Below are 16,182 nucleotides of genomic sequence, written 5' to 3' on the forward strand. Positions count from 1 at the left end.
ATTGGAAATGACTGGACTCTTCTTTAAAACATCAGATTCTTTGTCGTTCTTAATATTTTTATTTCCCTTTCATATAGATGTTTGTAAGTTCTTGTCACTTCAAACAGTAGAACACCCTCCTCTATTCTTTTGCTTTACAATACACACTAGGACAGGGGGCTTTCTTTTCTTCTTCTTCTCTCTCTTTCTCTCTCTCTTTTTGCATTCCCCTCCTCTTGATCTATATGATACTGTAGCTGATCAGGTTTAAAACACTACAGTATTTAGGATCCCTGGAGTGCCATTTTATGTATTAGTACCAAGAACATGCCCCAGGCAAATAACCACCTGAATTTCTTTTAATTACACAATATAGCTGCATTTACTTCAGGTTCTTTTTTACTAAAGCTATAAGGCAATTGTAACCATGGATGATGGGATTAAGTGCCTCTTGAAGTGACTTTAGCTCCTTGTGTGAACAAAGGGAAAGAAGAGAACACTTAGCCCCTTTATGAGTAAGAAGCTTTTTTTCCCTCTCCACCAGGGTACAAAGGAAGTACAATTAACAAACATTATCCCCAGAAGTAAATTGAAATGTGCATGGGGACAAATGTATATGCAATTAGACATATATGATCTGGGATATTTTAGCTATTCATTATTGCTAATGCTGTGAAAAACAACAGAATGATGTAAAATGTTACATCAGTAACTAGGATTGCAAGAACAATCCACATTATTTTGCGGCTGTATCCATGAATGAGGAAAAGTCAATTTGGATTTTTATTTTATTCATTCATTTGTAGAGCCAGTTGTATTTGTTCAAGCTCCAGTGTTTATAGAGAATGTCATTCTTTTCATGAGAGCGGATATTTAATTGGATTTTGTCATTTCAAAATCTTACCATCATGTTCTCTAAAATCTGTCAAGCAAGAGGGAGGGGTGGCACTAACGCCACATTATTGAAAATCAGCAAAGGTGCTTAATTTGAACAATTGTTAGAAGTCATTCTGGAGAATATTTGGTATATTAGAATGCTGTCCTCGTTGACATTAATGTAGTCCTCATTGATGCAACTCTGATCACAGAATTGAACAACAGGAAGCAGCTCAGATAGTGGTTTGGAATTCAAAAAGAAGACTTTCTGAGGACCTCCAAGACAACAGAGATGAATAGTGAGGAATATAAATGAGAAGAAACTATTCCCTATGACTTGGAAAGTAGATGAAGTTATGGTTCTTTTGCTTTATATCTAAAAGCCCGAAAACTTCAAGATGGCAGAATAAAATTAAAAGCTATACCCAATTGTGGTTAGAATTAGTCTCATATTTACAGGGGGGGAAATCCTTTACTGTATCCTGCAACTAGGGACCAGGTTACCTTAAACAGAATAAAATAACTATTTCAACCCAATTTAAATCCAATCTTTCAGCCCAATTGCCTTCCTGATAAGCACATCTGCTTTGTACTGTTGTATCTTCATGGGTAAGTGGGATCACCTTTAGAGAAGGCTACAAGCCTTGGAAAAGACCTGGCTGTTTTAATGATATGAAGACAGGTGCTTTTGTTCAAGGACATACACATTTAAACAGCCAGAAGCAGTTTATGAAAAGGCTGTAAAAACCAAGAAAAAAATCATGACTTTTAATTGATTGAAGAGAGGTGAATCTTGACCATCGTTCTTTTGAAGGATTTTCACAGCCTTAATCTGAAAATATTTGTTATCAAAATCATGTCCCACTTCAACTGTTCTCCACTTGTATGACCAAAATATAGAGAGAATAATTATCCTGCAAGAAGAGTGGGAGGAAAGGGGGGGGCAGTGTTTATTGCAGAAATGGATAGTAGGGAGAAGTTTAAGCAATTTCATGATCTACTTCTACTATAATCAAATTCATAGCCCCCAAAAGAATCCAATCCCGTAAACAAAAACAAATATAATTTTTTAAATAATATCCTTCTAATTAAACTCAACTCCTGGTGCCTTTATTAACATGTCCATGTACTTTTCTTGGGTATAATGTTATAAAAAGGTTTGCTATTGTCTTCTTCTAGGATTGTTTTCAACTTCTGAATCTAGACTACAGTTCTTCTGTTTTCTGAGGTCACCTATCCATGGACTAGCCCAGGAGTAGGCAACCTTGGCTCTTTTATGACTCATGGACTTCATAGCTGGCTCAGGAATTCTGAGAGTTGAAGTCCACGAGTCATAAAAGAGCCAAGGTTGCCTACCCCTGGACTAGCCCAACCCCATTTAGCCTTTCAAGAGCAGCCAAAATCAACTACCGTAAAGAGTTGGACTTTTAGTGAACTAAAGTCAGCTCTGCAAAAGTAGAGCCAGCAACCACAGCAAAGACTAAGGTACCAGCAAATAGGGCAGTTCCTTGGAAGCCCTCTGGATAAGGATAAGATAGGAAATCACCCACATGTGCTTCAGGGCAATGGTTTTCTGAAAGTTTGAATGCTGGGAGAGGGAAAAAATTAAAGGGAAATCAAATCCTACAATATTGGGTTAAATTGAAAATTAAGACTGTAATTTTTTTCAATGTTGTGGCAACCCTTTATGGATTTTTTGCTGACAATAGAATTGTAAAGCTGATGTTTTATGGATTTGCTTATATATTATGGATGGGATATAGGATGAAGAGATATCTGTTGAACCTATAGGAGATGAAGGAGATGAAGACTGACTAAATTTATTCATTTTTATTAAAATTATATTCCAAGGTGATTTTTGAATAGTTTATACTTGTTGTAATGAAGGTTGAAAATCACATCTTTATATATTTTTTTCTTTTTTTACCATATTTTCTCCTTCTCTTCTTTTTCTCTTTTCTTGTATTTTTTATTCTTTCCATTCTCTTCTCTTTTTTAACTTTAGTTTGCATTAGGTTTTACTACTGCAGTTAAAATTCTTAATAAAAATTATATTTTAAAAAATAGGAACCTAGGGAGTGATAGCAGCTCTCCCCATAGAATTTTTCTTTCACCTTTAGGAATTAGCTCTGATCAACCTATTGTCCAAATTGCACATTATAATGTTCCAAGCCAGTGTTACCACAAATCTGTTCCAATTACATCAGACATTTTGGCTGTATATTGAAAAAGGGTAAAGTATGAAGTAACTTGAAATCACTCAGCAGGAGGGACATCTGTTTTATAGCTTTAAAAGGAAGTTGGGCAACTTCCCAGAGCAAAAGATATGTAGGTACTATGTCTAGTAGTGAGAAAAGGATGCTTTTGAAGGCATGGCCAAGAAGGAGTTCTCTGGTGGGAATTTCAGAGGCACCTGGTTGACTATTGAGGGAATAGAACGCTCAGCTGATCAAGCCTTGGGTTTCCTTCTTGTAAGATCTTGCCAGCAATATGAAATGTTCTTTGAAAAGTGAAATTTGGATATTCAGATTTAAGCTTTATTGTTAAATAAAACAAGTTCTCTGGCCATTTAAGAAGAAAAATATTACCTAATACTGACAGCGAACTAGCCTCTTGGTGCATTTTTTAACTCCACCTTTTTATTTTTATTTTTATTCTGCTGTTAGTCCTTCCCACCCTGTTAATGTTTGCTTTCCAAAGGATTGTTTTGAGCTCTATTTTTATTCTGAATAATTGTTAGTCTTTATTATTATTAACTGCTTTGGGATTCTTTTTTTACAGGACCACTTCTCTCCTCCCTGTAGCTTTTCCCAGACTTCATTATCATGTGACACAACCTTGCAGCTACATACCCCGGAGAGCTGTTCTCTATGTGCCTGCAGATGATGTAAGAAAGATACAGAAGATTCCAACTCTCAACGTTGATTGTGCAGTGCTAGATTGTGAAGATGGTGTTGCTCTAAATAGAAAGGTAATTAACACATTGTCAGTTGAATTTGACAAAATTAATATGTCACTGTGAGGTATAATATGATGTAATAAAACCATGCATCGAAGCCAAGCTGGGATCACTATACTATGTACGTTTCTTCTGCCAATTTCTTCTGCAAACAAAGGATGAAAGTACCACAGCAAATCAATACAAATTTCACAAAGCAACCAGATAGTATTTTCCCCCTCTCCCTGTAGAAAAATGAAGTACGTAACATCCCTCCTCTAAGAACCTCTTCTTCCTAGTATTTCTTGCAACTAGGACTCAATTATTGAATGAGTAACAATGTAAAATCAAATTACCACCCAAGGTAGTAGTATTCCATGTCTCAGTGCATTCAGTGTGATTTGCAGTGGCAACAGATTCTTGCAGCTTGTGGGAAATTCCAAAACAAAACACTTCTGTTCTTATTTCGACCAGTACATTAATATATAGTGAATTGAATACACAAGCACTTTCTAGGAAATGTGTATATCTGTGTGTTAAAATAGCCATAATACTAATATGATTGTAATTTTGAATACTTGGTGATTCAGATGCAAGGCAGTGGGGGATTTTTAGACTTTGTCCTCATATTAAATGAAAAGAGACTTTTTTGCCAATTGTCAAGTAGATCATTTTCAATGCTTTCTGCTTGCTTCCTTCTTCCAAAATGGGCTCAACGGAGACTTCATTGTTCATGTTAGAAACCAAACCATTACATTTGTGAGAATGCTTGCTTTTTAGGACAATTTCTTCCTTTTGTTATAGTTGGATCCTTTAAAAAAGTAAAATCATACTTAGCAGGTCCTATGTAAGGCCACATAGCAAAAAATTATGTTAGCATCTTTACTATGGAATTTAGTGAATTGCTCCTTGGGTCTTTTTTGTGTGAATCTAGGAAGTTAAATATAGGCCCTGTGACATTATAGCCCTCAATCTGGTTACTCCTGTAAGCTATAAGCAAATAGTCCCCACAATTATAAACACAACTGCCTTTGAAATGGAGGTTATGATGACCTGGAACTCTGCAGACTGATGATGTTAAATGTCTGGAAGATAAATCAGTAACAGAGAACTGTAAAATAATAGCTTTCAGTTCCTTTAGAATAGATTTCTTTATATGGAAAAGTTCCCAATCTGTAGATCATCAAGAAAGAGAGGTAAATGCCCTTTCAGAAACCTGGACGACTATATTATATAACCTGTGGCCCTATGACCATTTAAAGTTTTGGGTATAACCCTCAAAGACCTAACTTTTAATTGTCCTTTATTTAATTCTAGTTTGTGTCATAGCCAACCTTTCTGACTCCACGGACCGGCAGCAGCAGCAGTGGCAGGGAGGAGGGAATGGCTTCATGCATGCCACCTAGTACCTGCACATGCGCAAATGAAGCTTTGTTTGCTTGCCCGCCGCTTGAGCGGACCAGTTCCCAACAGGCCAGGGATTGGTACCAGTCTGCAGCTCAGGGGTTGGGGACCCCTGTCTTAGCCCCATTCCTATAGTCCCAAGCATATCATTCCAAATGTGGCCTTCATCCAAAAAAACTGTTGTGCTTCCACAGTGGATAATACTAAGCTAGAGGAACCAATTGTTTGATTTGATGTATAGCAATTACAGATGTTTCTTTTAGACTTGATGTCACGGGCACATTTCAGGTGAATCCTCTCTCCCCCCCCCTTTTTTTTTTAAAAAGAGAAACAAGAATTACACAATTACTGGTAGGTACCAACATGATTGAACATGATGCCTGTATATCATGCAAGCAAACAAGTTTATTTCTCTATTGTGCAGCAACAGTATAGTGATATGAAATGTTCATTCTGGACAGCAGCCTTGCAGTTAGTTCTTATCTCCCAGAATAATCAGGTGTTTCTAAACCACCATTTTGCGCAACTTCATACCTCAAGGTCTTAGGTATGCCTGTCAAATGTCTCAGATCCTTGCCAGTGAACAGTAATTATTAACTTCAGGCAAGATAAAAACTATTAAATGCATGCAAGGTAATCCTCCTGCCTGTGTTTAATTAATTCCACATAATGCCAAATAATTCATCCTGTGGGGAGCTGCAAAACAAAACATGAGGGCGGTAAACTCCTGCCTTTATTCCCCCCATTATATTAATGTGGGGGATTTAATGGGATTCAAATTTGATTCAAGTGGAAATGAAATTTAGTTTGGAGATAAGCATGGTCTCCAGCAGGTCATTCCAAGATGGCAGCCCTTACCCAGAAATGATGCGAGAGACATTGTCTTTTTGGGTCCAGGATCTACTCCACAATACTTGTGTACCAGCTTGCCCATTTGAGGTTTTCTTTGAAATTTGGGATCTGAAACAGCTCATGTCAATAGATGGAAGCCAATAATGATTATAGATAGAGCTACATTTCATGCTTCTTCAGATACAAGTTGCCCTGAGCAAACAGAAAATGGCAGATTTGTCCACAAATTATCTGCAAACTGTTTTGTTGATATTTCTTTAATTAAAATCAAATTGGCCATTTTTGGAAAGAATGACATAAAATACTTATGTAATTTCATGAAGTATTGGGGGACATCCCTTCAGTACAGACATTTTCACATCTTGTGAAATGTCTTGAGTAAGTCCTATGGTCAAAGCCTGTAATATGTTTTAAGCAGGGTCTCTGTTCCCAGTGTCTGAGTCATATAATGCTGTGTTTCTCAATCTTGGCCACTTGAAGATATATGGATTTTACTTCCCAAAAGGTGAAGTCCACATATCTTCAAGTGACCAAGATTGGGAACCTTTGATATAGTACTTAGGAGCTGGCCCTGTTGGAGTATATGTATTTGCAAAGCCCTGTACAGCTTTACAGCTTTAAAGGACCAGTAGCTAAAACTGTATAATAATAATAATAATAATAATAATAATAATAATAATAATAATAATAATAATAATAATAATAATAATAATAATAATAATAATAATAATAATAATAATAAAGTTGGAAGGGACCTTGGAGGTCATCTAGTCCAAGCCCCTGCTCAGGCAGGAAACCCTATACCATTTCAGACAAATGGCTCTCCAGTTTCTTCTTAAAAACTTCCAGTGTTGGAGCATTCACCGCTTCTGGAGGCAGGTTGTTCCACTGGTTAATTGTTCTAACTGTCAGGAAGTTTCTCCTTAGTTCTAGGTTGCTTCTCTCCTTGATTAGTTTCCATCCATTGCTTCTTGTTCTGCCTTCAGGCGCCTTGGAGAATAGCTTGACTCCCTCTTCTTTGTGGCAGCCCCATGATATTGGAACACTGCTATCATGTCCCCCCTCGTCCTTCTCTTCATTAAACTAGACATACCCAATTCCAGCAGCCGTTCCTTATATGCTTTAGCCTCCAGTCCCCTAATCATCTTTGTTGTTCTTCTCTGTACTCTTTCTAGAGTCTCAACATCTTTTTTACATTGTGGTGACCAAAACTGGATGCAGTATTCCAAGTGTGGCCTTACCAAGGCATTGTAAAGTGGTATTAATACTTCATGTGATCTTGATTCTATCCCTCTGTTAATGCAGCCTAGCACTGTGTTGGCCTTTTTGGCAGCTGCAGCACACTGCTGGCTCATATTTAAGTGATTGTCCATTGAGGACCACACGCTGAGTACGGCTGGTAAGCCAGCTACAGATCCATCTGGTGGTGATGCTTTCTAATCCATATTTTTCTATCTTATCAAGTAGTAGGTTGTGATCTACTTTATCAAATGCCTTACTGAAGTCCAAGTAAATTATATCCACAGCATTCCTCTGAGCCACTAATTTTGCCACTTGATCAAAGAATGCAATAAGATTTGTCTGGCATGATCTGTTTTTGACAAACCCATGTTGGCTTTTAGTAATGACTTTGTTTGCCTCTAGGTGTTCGCTGATTCGTTGTTTGATTATCTTTTCCAGAATCTTCCCAGGTATTGAGGTCAGGCTGATAGGTCTGTAATTTCCTGGGTCCATTTTTTCCCTTTTTTGAAGATGGGAACTACATCAGCTCTTTTCCAGTTCTCCGGTAGTTCCCCAGTGCTCCAGGATCTTTGAAAAATATAGTTCAATGGCTCTGAGATCACATCTGCCAGTTCCTTGAGAACCGTGGGGTATAATCCATCTGGTCCTGGTGATTTGAACTCATCTAGGCTGGACAGGTGCTTACTTACCGTTTTCTTGCCTATCTTAACTTGTGTTTCTATTCTGTTTTTTATGGCACTATTTTTGGTAGGTTGGTCTGTTTTTTCTTTTTGTGTAAAGACAGATGCAAAAAACGAGTTAAATAGTTCTGCTTTCTCCCTGTTGCTTGTCACCTTCTTGCCACTTTCACCCACTAATGGACCAATCATTTCCTTCACTTTTTCTTGTTTTTTACATGTTGAAAGAAGCTTTTTTTGTTATTTTTGACTTTGGTCGCAAGCCTTAGTTCATTTTGAGCCTTAGCTTTCCTCACTTCATCTTTGCAGGCTCGGACTATTTGCTGATATTCTGACTTAGTTATGTGCCCCTCTTTCCACTTTCTATACTTGTCCTTTTTATCTTTCAATTTATCAGAGAGTTCTTTATGCAGCCATGCTGGTTTCTTTTGAGAGCTGTTATTTTTCTTCTTTGTTGGTATTGTGCTAGACTGGGCTTTTATTATCTCACTTTTCAAAAATTCCCAAGCTTCTTGAATTGCTTTCCCCTTGAGGATTCTCATCCATGGAATCCTTCCCAAGCTCTCTCTAAGTTTATTGAAATTAGCTCTCTTAAAGTCCAAGACTCTAGTTTGACTGTGTTCTATTGCTTGTGCTTCCCTAATGTTCAATTCCAATATTGCATGATCACTTCCTCCCAAGGTTCCTGTGGCTTCAACACCTTCTATCATTTCATCTCTGTTAGTGAGAATTAGATCCAAAATGGCTAATCCCCTAGTTCCCTTCTCTACTTTTTGGGAGACAAAGTTGTCTGCTAGGTTTGCAAGGAATCTGTTTGATCTTCCACTTGGTGCAGAGTTTGTCTCCCAGTTGATGTCAGGGTAGTTAAAGTCCCCCATTACTATTGTGATGTGCTTCCTACATACCTTAGTTAGCTGACTAGCAAAAAGTTCATCTATTTCCTCTGTTTGGTTGGGTGGCCTGTGGCTTCCAAATGACCTATGGCAATGTCATTTTTCCCCCTTTTATATTGACCCAAATGCATTCAAGTCAGTTTTCATCATTGTTGTGCTCTATTTCTGTATTGGGCTTTGCAAATCTTTGGCAAATCTTATCAAAATCATTTTCTTATGTTATCTGATGATTTATCACAAAGCCAAACAGTTGTTTTTTGTCAATGTATCAGTTATTTTTCTTAGCTTATTGTGAGAATTTCAGCAAGGAGAGAGAATGAAGAGGTTTTACAAGACTTCTGTTTTATTTGTTTTCTCTTTATTGTAATAGCTAAGGAAAATATAATTCATGATTAATTATATGTATGTCCATGGTCGAATCTCAGTTCTTCAAATGATACAGAACACTGCAAAGAAAGTACTATTTTCCTAGGCATCTTACCATTATTCAAAGCCTGGGGAAAATTATTCAGTCAGATTTGACAGATCCAAGCATCAATCTGTTAAAGTAGAAACAAGGTGATCTGTACCATCTCTGCAGGGCATCTCTTATCCCAGAAGACAGCTGAAGTATACAGGTTTTCATAAAGACTGGTATTTCTACTGCATTATTAATCTATGTGTGGTTATAGACATCCTCTTCTGAATGGCAATGCTAACAATAAATGTGACAATTTATGGAGTTTCCAAGGTCAGAATTTTATTATTACTTAATTCCAGAACAATCTACTTAATTCTAGGGTGTTTTTTTAAGGGAAGAAGTAAGGTTACAGATTTTTTCCCCCCAATATAACCTTCTTAGAATGATTGACAATTCGTTGATGGGGATTCAGTCAAATGGACTACTTGGAATGTCATGAATAAAATGCTTAAATATATTTAACAAGCCATTCTTGTGGACAACTAGCTCTTTAAATGCATTCTTCTGTTATTGTGCATTAGAACCAGGTTAGACTTTTTATTGAAACAAAAGCATAGAAAACTCATGATGTTACAAGCTTAAACACAACAACTTGCCACATATTATATCTGAGCCAGTTATCTTTAGCAGGAGAGAACATCTTTTCTGTTTAGTCTCTGCCTGTTTGAAAGCCTGAAGATTGGCTGTCAATCAGTTCAGATTACAGTTGGGGAAGCTGTGTCATACATATACAGCATTCGTCATAATTGGCTACATTGGCTGCAGCTATCAAGAATTGTTCATTAGAAGGCCACAGATTCCTGCCTCCATGTGGTCAATCCCATGTTAACAGACCAATGGCTTGACTTGGTGCAAATCTATCCTCTGTATGTTGATGACCATGTGTTTGATCATGTGGAGGTACAGTATATGATGCTATATTGTCTTCCCTAGGCTGAATAATTGTCAAGCACCAATACCAAGATTTATGGACAGCAGTTGGCTTCCAAATTTGGCCATCTTGCTAGGCCAACATGTTCCATGTTCTTTAAGCCCCAAAGGGATGGAAAGGGGCTTATATTGCTGATCATACTGAAGTTATATTAGCAGAAAATAGACTAAACTGTACCCTTAAACTGTACACATCTCAAAGAGAAAGAGATTGTATTATGACGCTACAACCACTATTTTGCCAGATTTGACTCACCCCATGCATCTTGGTGGCTTCAACGTGGCAGCATTCTAATTTCTTTGTGGCAGCATTCCAAAATATTATTTTGGGGGTAGTCTACCACCTTCAATACCTTTTCAAAGGCTCCACAGTAACACCTCACTGGCAACTATGAGAAAAAAAGAGTTCCTATTAAAGACAAATAATACAGAACAGTTTGGAGAGGAAGTCTGGCTGTTGTAAATATTTGCTTATTTGTTTTTTAGCGTTCTTTTGTCTTTTTATGGTTATGCTGCGCTGCCACTTTCCCCTAGATACTATGCAGTCAAATGATAGCCTGCCTTCCTGTTGTCTGTGAACAAAATGAATGAATCCTGCTTACCCTCTCTGCATATGTCTTTACCTACTTGCAATCTGATGCTAAGGAGCAGAGATGCTGTATTTCCTTGGGGAAATGCCCGTGCTCCCATTTAAATAGAAGATCACTTGGTAGCTACATGACAAAGAGCATGAGACAAGGAGTTCCCAGTTCTCATCCTGTCTCTGTTGTAAACTCACCAGTAGAGATAACCTTCACTGAATTCAATAAGACTTCCTCTTAGTATATATAGAAGATTAAAATCTTAATAGCTCCAGGTTTGGGCGTTGATATTGAAGGGCTTATCAAGCCTTGAACTAAACAAATTTGTGGGTTAAGGTATTATTAAACCTGTTCTTACTGCTCTTGTCTTATTTTATAATTCAGAACAATGGAACTGGGTATCATTGCATCCTTTATTGTGGGCAGGAATTGTTCTTTTTGACATCTCAGAGCATTTATTGATTACAGTGGTCTTTTACCTGCAGGTAAGGTAATCTCGGGGCTTGTTGTAGCCCTCTTCTAAGACTCATTGGGTTAGGCCTGTCCCCATGGAATCCAGCTAACCCTGCAGGAGGTTCAGGGACTGAACAAGAAGGCCACTCCAAAGGGAGGAAACAGGCCCCTTCACAGATCAAAAGTTCTGTTTTCTGGCAAGGCTCAGCAAGGAAAAGAGGGAGCACTGCTTACTAGTAAGAAATGCACTTCGCAAACATTGGCTCCCAAATTCAGGCCATGATCTCTGGACAGCAGCACAGAACATTTTAGTCCAGACTGAGTAGCAGAGCCAGTTAAACAGGCAGAACTGATTTTTTTTCTTTTTGTATTGTGTTTTTGATTGATTTTATGATAGCTGCCCAAGTTTGAGATGGGCAGCCATAAGAATTAAATAAATAAACAAACTGAGTCAAAAACTATAGCTTCTCAAACTAAAGAGCCTCTTGATGCGGGTAAAGAAGGAGAGTGCAAAAGTTGGCTTGAAACTCAACATTAAGAAAACCAAGATCATGGCATCCAGCCCTCTCAATTCCTGGCAAATAGATGGGGAAGAAATAGAGGTAGTGACAGATTTTATCTTCCTGGGCTCCAAGATCACCACAGATGGGGACTGCAGCCAAGAAATTAAAAGACGCTTGCTCTTGGGGAGGAAAACTATGGCAAATTTAGACAGCATACTAAAAAGCAGAGACATCACCCTGCCAACAAAAGTACGTATAGTCAAGACAATGGTTTTCCCAGTTGCAATGTATGGTTGTGAAACTTGGACCATAAGAAAGGCTGAGTGCAAAAGAATTGAGGCCTTTGAACTATGGTGCTGGAGAAGACTCCTGTGAGTCCCCTGGACTGCAAGGCGATCAAACCAGTCAGTCCTAGAGGAGATCGACCCTGACTGCTCTTTAGAAGGCCAGATTCTGAAGTTGAAACTCAAGTACTTTGGCCACCTAATGAAAAGAAAGGACTCACTGGAGAAGAGCCTAATGCCGGGAAAGATTGAGGACAATAGAAGAAGGGGACGACAGAGAATGAGGTGGCTGGATGGAGTCACTGAAGCAGTAGGCGTGAGCTTAAATGGACTCCAGAAGATGGTAGAGGACAGGAAGGCCTGGAGGAACGTTGTCCATGGGGTCGCGATGGGTCGGACACGACTTCGCAACTAACAACAACAAATTTGCAAACTTGCAGATACATCTTTTGGAAAACTTGCAGTTACATTTTTTTAAAAAAAATACCAACAACAAAGCTGACAAACAACTCTTTTCTCATTTTGTTTCAATATACCAAAACTATAGTAGGAGTAATGGAGCTTGTTACAAAGCAGTGGAGGAAGAAGTGTTCATTTTGTCATTACCTGAAATAATACATTAGTGGAACTTTCTGTAGAAAGCAATTTAAGTTAGTGACTTAAATGATGGTTTCTTCTTTTCGAATTGTTTAGTACTGTATGCTGTTCAAATTATTTTGACACCTGAAGCAGAAAGTCAAGAAGCCTTCCCCACTTCCATCTCTCAGAAGTAAAATCATAAAGCCAAAGTCATAACAGATTGGGACCACCTGTAAACCTCATAAATATTTGTTATTTGTTTAATTTTTGCAGCAGCTGCTCCACACTGCCTAATGGCAAGCCATGGGCATAGACCAAGAACCTCACTGAAAGAAGGCAATGTCTTCTGTTTCTGTGACTTCATGATCTTGTCTTTCCTTTTAAAGTAATCTACTTCAGCAGAGGCAAACACATATATCCAAAGCCTCAGTTTTGCCCAATAATAACACATTTACTCTCTGAAAATAAGAAAAAAAGTCATTTATTTTTAAAAGATTTTATTTTAGCAATGCTTCATTCACACTTATCATTTCTCTTGTGTTAGAGCAGACAAAGCCACTGCTGTTTACTTAGTTATAGCCTTGCAGTGGGTACTTAGGCATTGCAATGATTTAGTACTTCAAAACAACAGCGTAGAGGTTATTGTATGTAATGCTGTAGTGCTTTCTATGATGTCTCAAGTCATGCAAGTTTGGGAATAAGGTGAAGATATACAAGAAATAGATTCTATTTAGAATTCAGGGCATATAGTAAATTGGACCTCTTATTTAATTACAGCATGAATGTTATTTGCTTTTTTTGTAATTTCCATGAGTTCATAAACCTACACATGAAGTATTAGTACCACTTTATAAATCCTTAGTAAGACCACAACTGGAATACTGCATCCAGTTTTGGTCACCACATTACAAAAATGATGTTGAGACTTTGGAAAAAGTGCAGAGAAGAGCAACTAAGATGATTAAAGGACTGGAAACAAAAACAATAAAGAACAGTTGCAGGAATTTGCTATGGCTAGTCTAGAGAAAAGAAGGACTAGGGGGGACATGATAGCAGTATTCCAGTATTTGAGGGGCTGCCACAAATACTGGAACTTATTTTCCAAAGCACCAGAAAGTTAGACAAGAAAAAATGGATGGAAACTAATCAAGGAGTGAATTAACCCAGAATTAAGGAGAAACTTCCTAAAAGAATAACTAAACAATGGAACAGCTTGCCTTCAGAAGTTGTAGGTGCTTCATCACTGGAAGTTTTTAAGAAAAGACTGCACAGCCAGCTGTCTGAAATGGTATAGGGTCTCCTGCTTGAGCAGGGTGTTGGACTAAAAGACCTCCAAGGTCCCTTCCAGCTGTATTCTGATTGATTGACCCTGTTAAATATGTAGCACCACTATCCTGTTCAACCAACACATGCACAAGCCCACTGCCAGACCACCTGACAAGGCAGGGATGTGAGTACCCAACCTATTTTTCCTATTTGGCCATAGTGTCTGTTCAGACTGAACAGCTGTGACTGCAGCCCTCTAATTTTCATCCTTTTACACATCAGCCCATTCTATTCCATTCTACAGGTTTGTGTACTTTTAATTTATTAAATACAAATTTAATAGGGATCAAAGTATACATTTCTCTCAATGCAGAGAAGTGTGTTGCAGTATTAGGAGAAGTACAAAATCTTGTCACTGGCCCAACCCTGTCTGATTCACAAGTTACTCCAGAAGTGGGGCTCAGGACTTATTTTTTATAAGAATGCCCCAAAATAGGACTCCTTAGCACGCCTAGAATCCACTAATACTTTTTTCACTTTTTTGAAGGAAATGTTTTGATGAGCTGCAACTCTAAATATGTGAAGGCTGCCAGCCATTGCTTTTGTCCAAGTATTAAGTGGGGAAATTACAGCCTAACTTGCTTCCTGTTTATTGTAAACAACGTGGCCAGCCTAGCAATAGAGTCTGATTAGTCCTTTGCACCTTTTGTGAAAGGATCAAGAGAACCCTACTGTTTTCGGTGTTTGACTCCAATTTGCATCTTTAAAGAGGCTTGACTGCATTAGGATCCAGATTTCAATTTCTTGAATGCTGGACATAGCTGGTACAATGCATCATACAATTAACCAAGATGCCTATTGTAATACACGTTTTTTTTTAATGCAAACGCATATTCATGCTATTTTTGTGATGTCATTTTGAAAAAGAATAGACCACTCATCCCTCCTAGAAGGTTTCTGTGTTTTGGGGAAAAATATATCTGTGCCAGGAGAAAGCATTTTGAAAAGAGAGTGCAATGGGATGGATAGAAGGGTGCTTCTTTCTGAAAAACTAGGCAAACTATCTATACAAGTCGTGAATCAGTTTCAGAGTACTGGAAAACTTGATAAAATGAAATACTGTGTGCACAACTGTAGTATACTATATATTTATATATAGTATATATTTATGTATATTTTGATCCTAAATTACATTATTATATTTATAAGGTAAAAAGGATGAAGTATGGTTCTGCATGCACAGCATGAACCTTTGAATTTACCATGTGCCAGGACCACAGTCTTTGGATTCATACTTGGTTTAGCATAAATTGAGCCCATCCTGAAAGTTTGGTTTGCAGGAAAGAAAGATTTCCCTTTCTCAATTAAGATGTGGCTTTTATTGATCCCAGGGCAGAATGGAGATGATGTATGCCAGAAATAACAAGACATGTTGGTTGTTCAAAATGACTTCCTTTGACTTTGGGGGAGGAGCGGGCAGGGTGCCTTCAAGTCAGTGTTGACCTCTTATGACTGCCTGGACTAATCCAATTTTCTTGGCAAGGCTTTTGGGAGTGGCTTGCCATTGCCTCCTTCCCAGGATAGAGAGACTATGACAGGCCCAAAGTCACACAACTGGCTTTGTGCCTAAGGTGGAACTAGTTTCTAACCTGGTGCCTTAACCACTGCACCAAAATCTCTTTCCTTTTATGAACATAGGGTACAGCTTATGCTGTTCTGCTTTGTTCCTGTTCTGTCTCAGTGGTAGCACTACAATGAGGAGTATGTAATAATAATAATAATAATAATAATAATAATAATAATAATAATAATAATAATAATAATAATAGTAGTAGTAGTAGTAGTAGTAGTAGTAATAGTAGTAGTAGTAAAGTTGAAAGGGACCTTGGAGATCATCAAGTCCAACCCCCTGCAACTCAGGCATCATCGTGTTAGTACCAAGCCTGTGGCCTTTGACTCAAAGCTTCAGATGTGCTGTCTGTGTTTGGGAGAAGGACATTGTAGGATACATTTTTCTATCAAACTGGCAACCAAATTAACATTAACGAGAATTCTTCATGGATTTACAGATATTTTTTAGACATGAACAGTAACTTTATGGTTATAAGACTGGTTTTCTCAAAAACTTTTCAGAAGTGATATCAAATAAATAAGAAAATGAGCCGTGGTGGCACAGTGGTTAGAATGCGGTACTGCACGCTACTTCTGCTGACTGCCGGCTCCCTGCAGTTCGGCAGTTCGATTCTCACCGGCTCAAGGTTGACT

At 38.0% G+C, this 16,182-nt stretch overlaps 1 protein-coding gene across 2 annotated transcripts in view; it reads left to right on the forward strand.

Annotated features, from left to right (window-relative positions):
- The window catches only part of CLYBL (citrate lyase beta like), a 187,275-nt gene that overhangs the window by 104,369 nt on the left and 66,724 nt on the right, over nucleotides 1-16,182 (forward strand). For both annotated transcript variants that reach the window (XM_015827986.1, XM_015827995.1), the window contains exon 2: nucleotides 3,637-3,826. In XM_015827986.1, coding sequence (XP_015683472.1) covers nucleotides 3,637-3,826 — 190 coding nt within the window. The remainder of the gene's footprint in view (nucleotides 1-3,636; nucleotides 3,827-16,182) is intronic.

Source organism: Protobothrops mucrosquamatus, unplaced genomic scaffold (assembly GCF_001527695.2).
Source record: "Protobothrops mucrosquamatus isolate PMUCROS unplaced genomic scaffold, P.Mucros_1.0 scaffold_218, whole genome shotgun sequence".
Lineage (NCBI taxonomy): Eukaryota > Metazoa > Chordata > Lepidosauria > Squamata > Viperidae > Protobothrops > Protobothrops mucrosquamatus.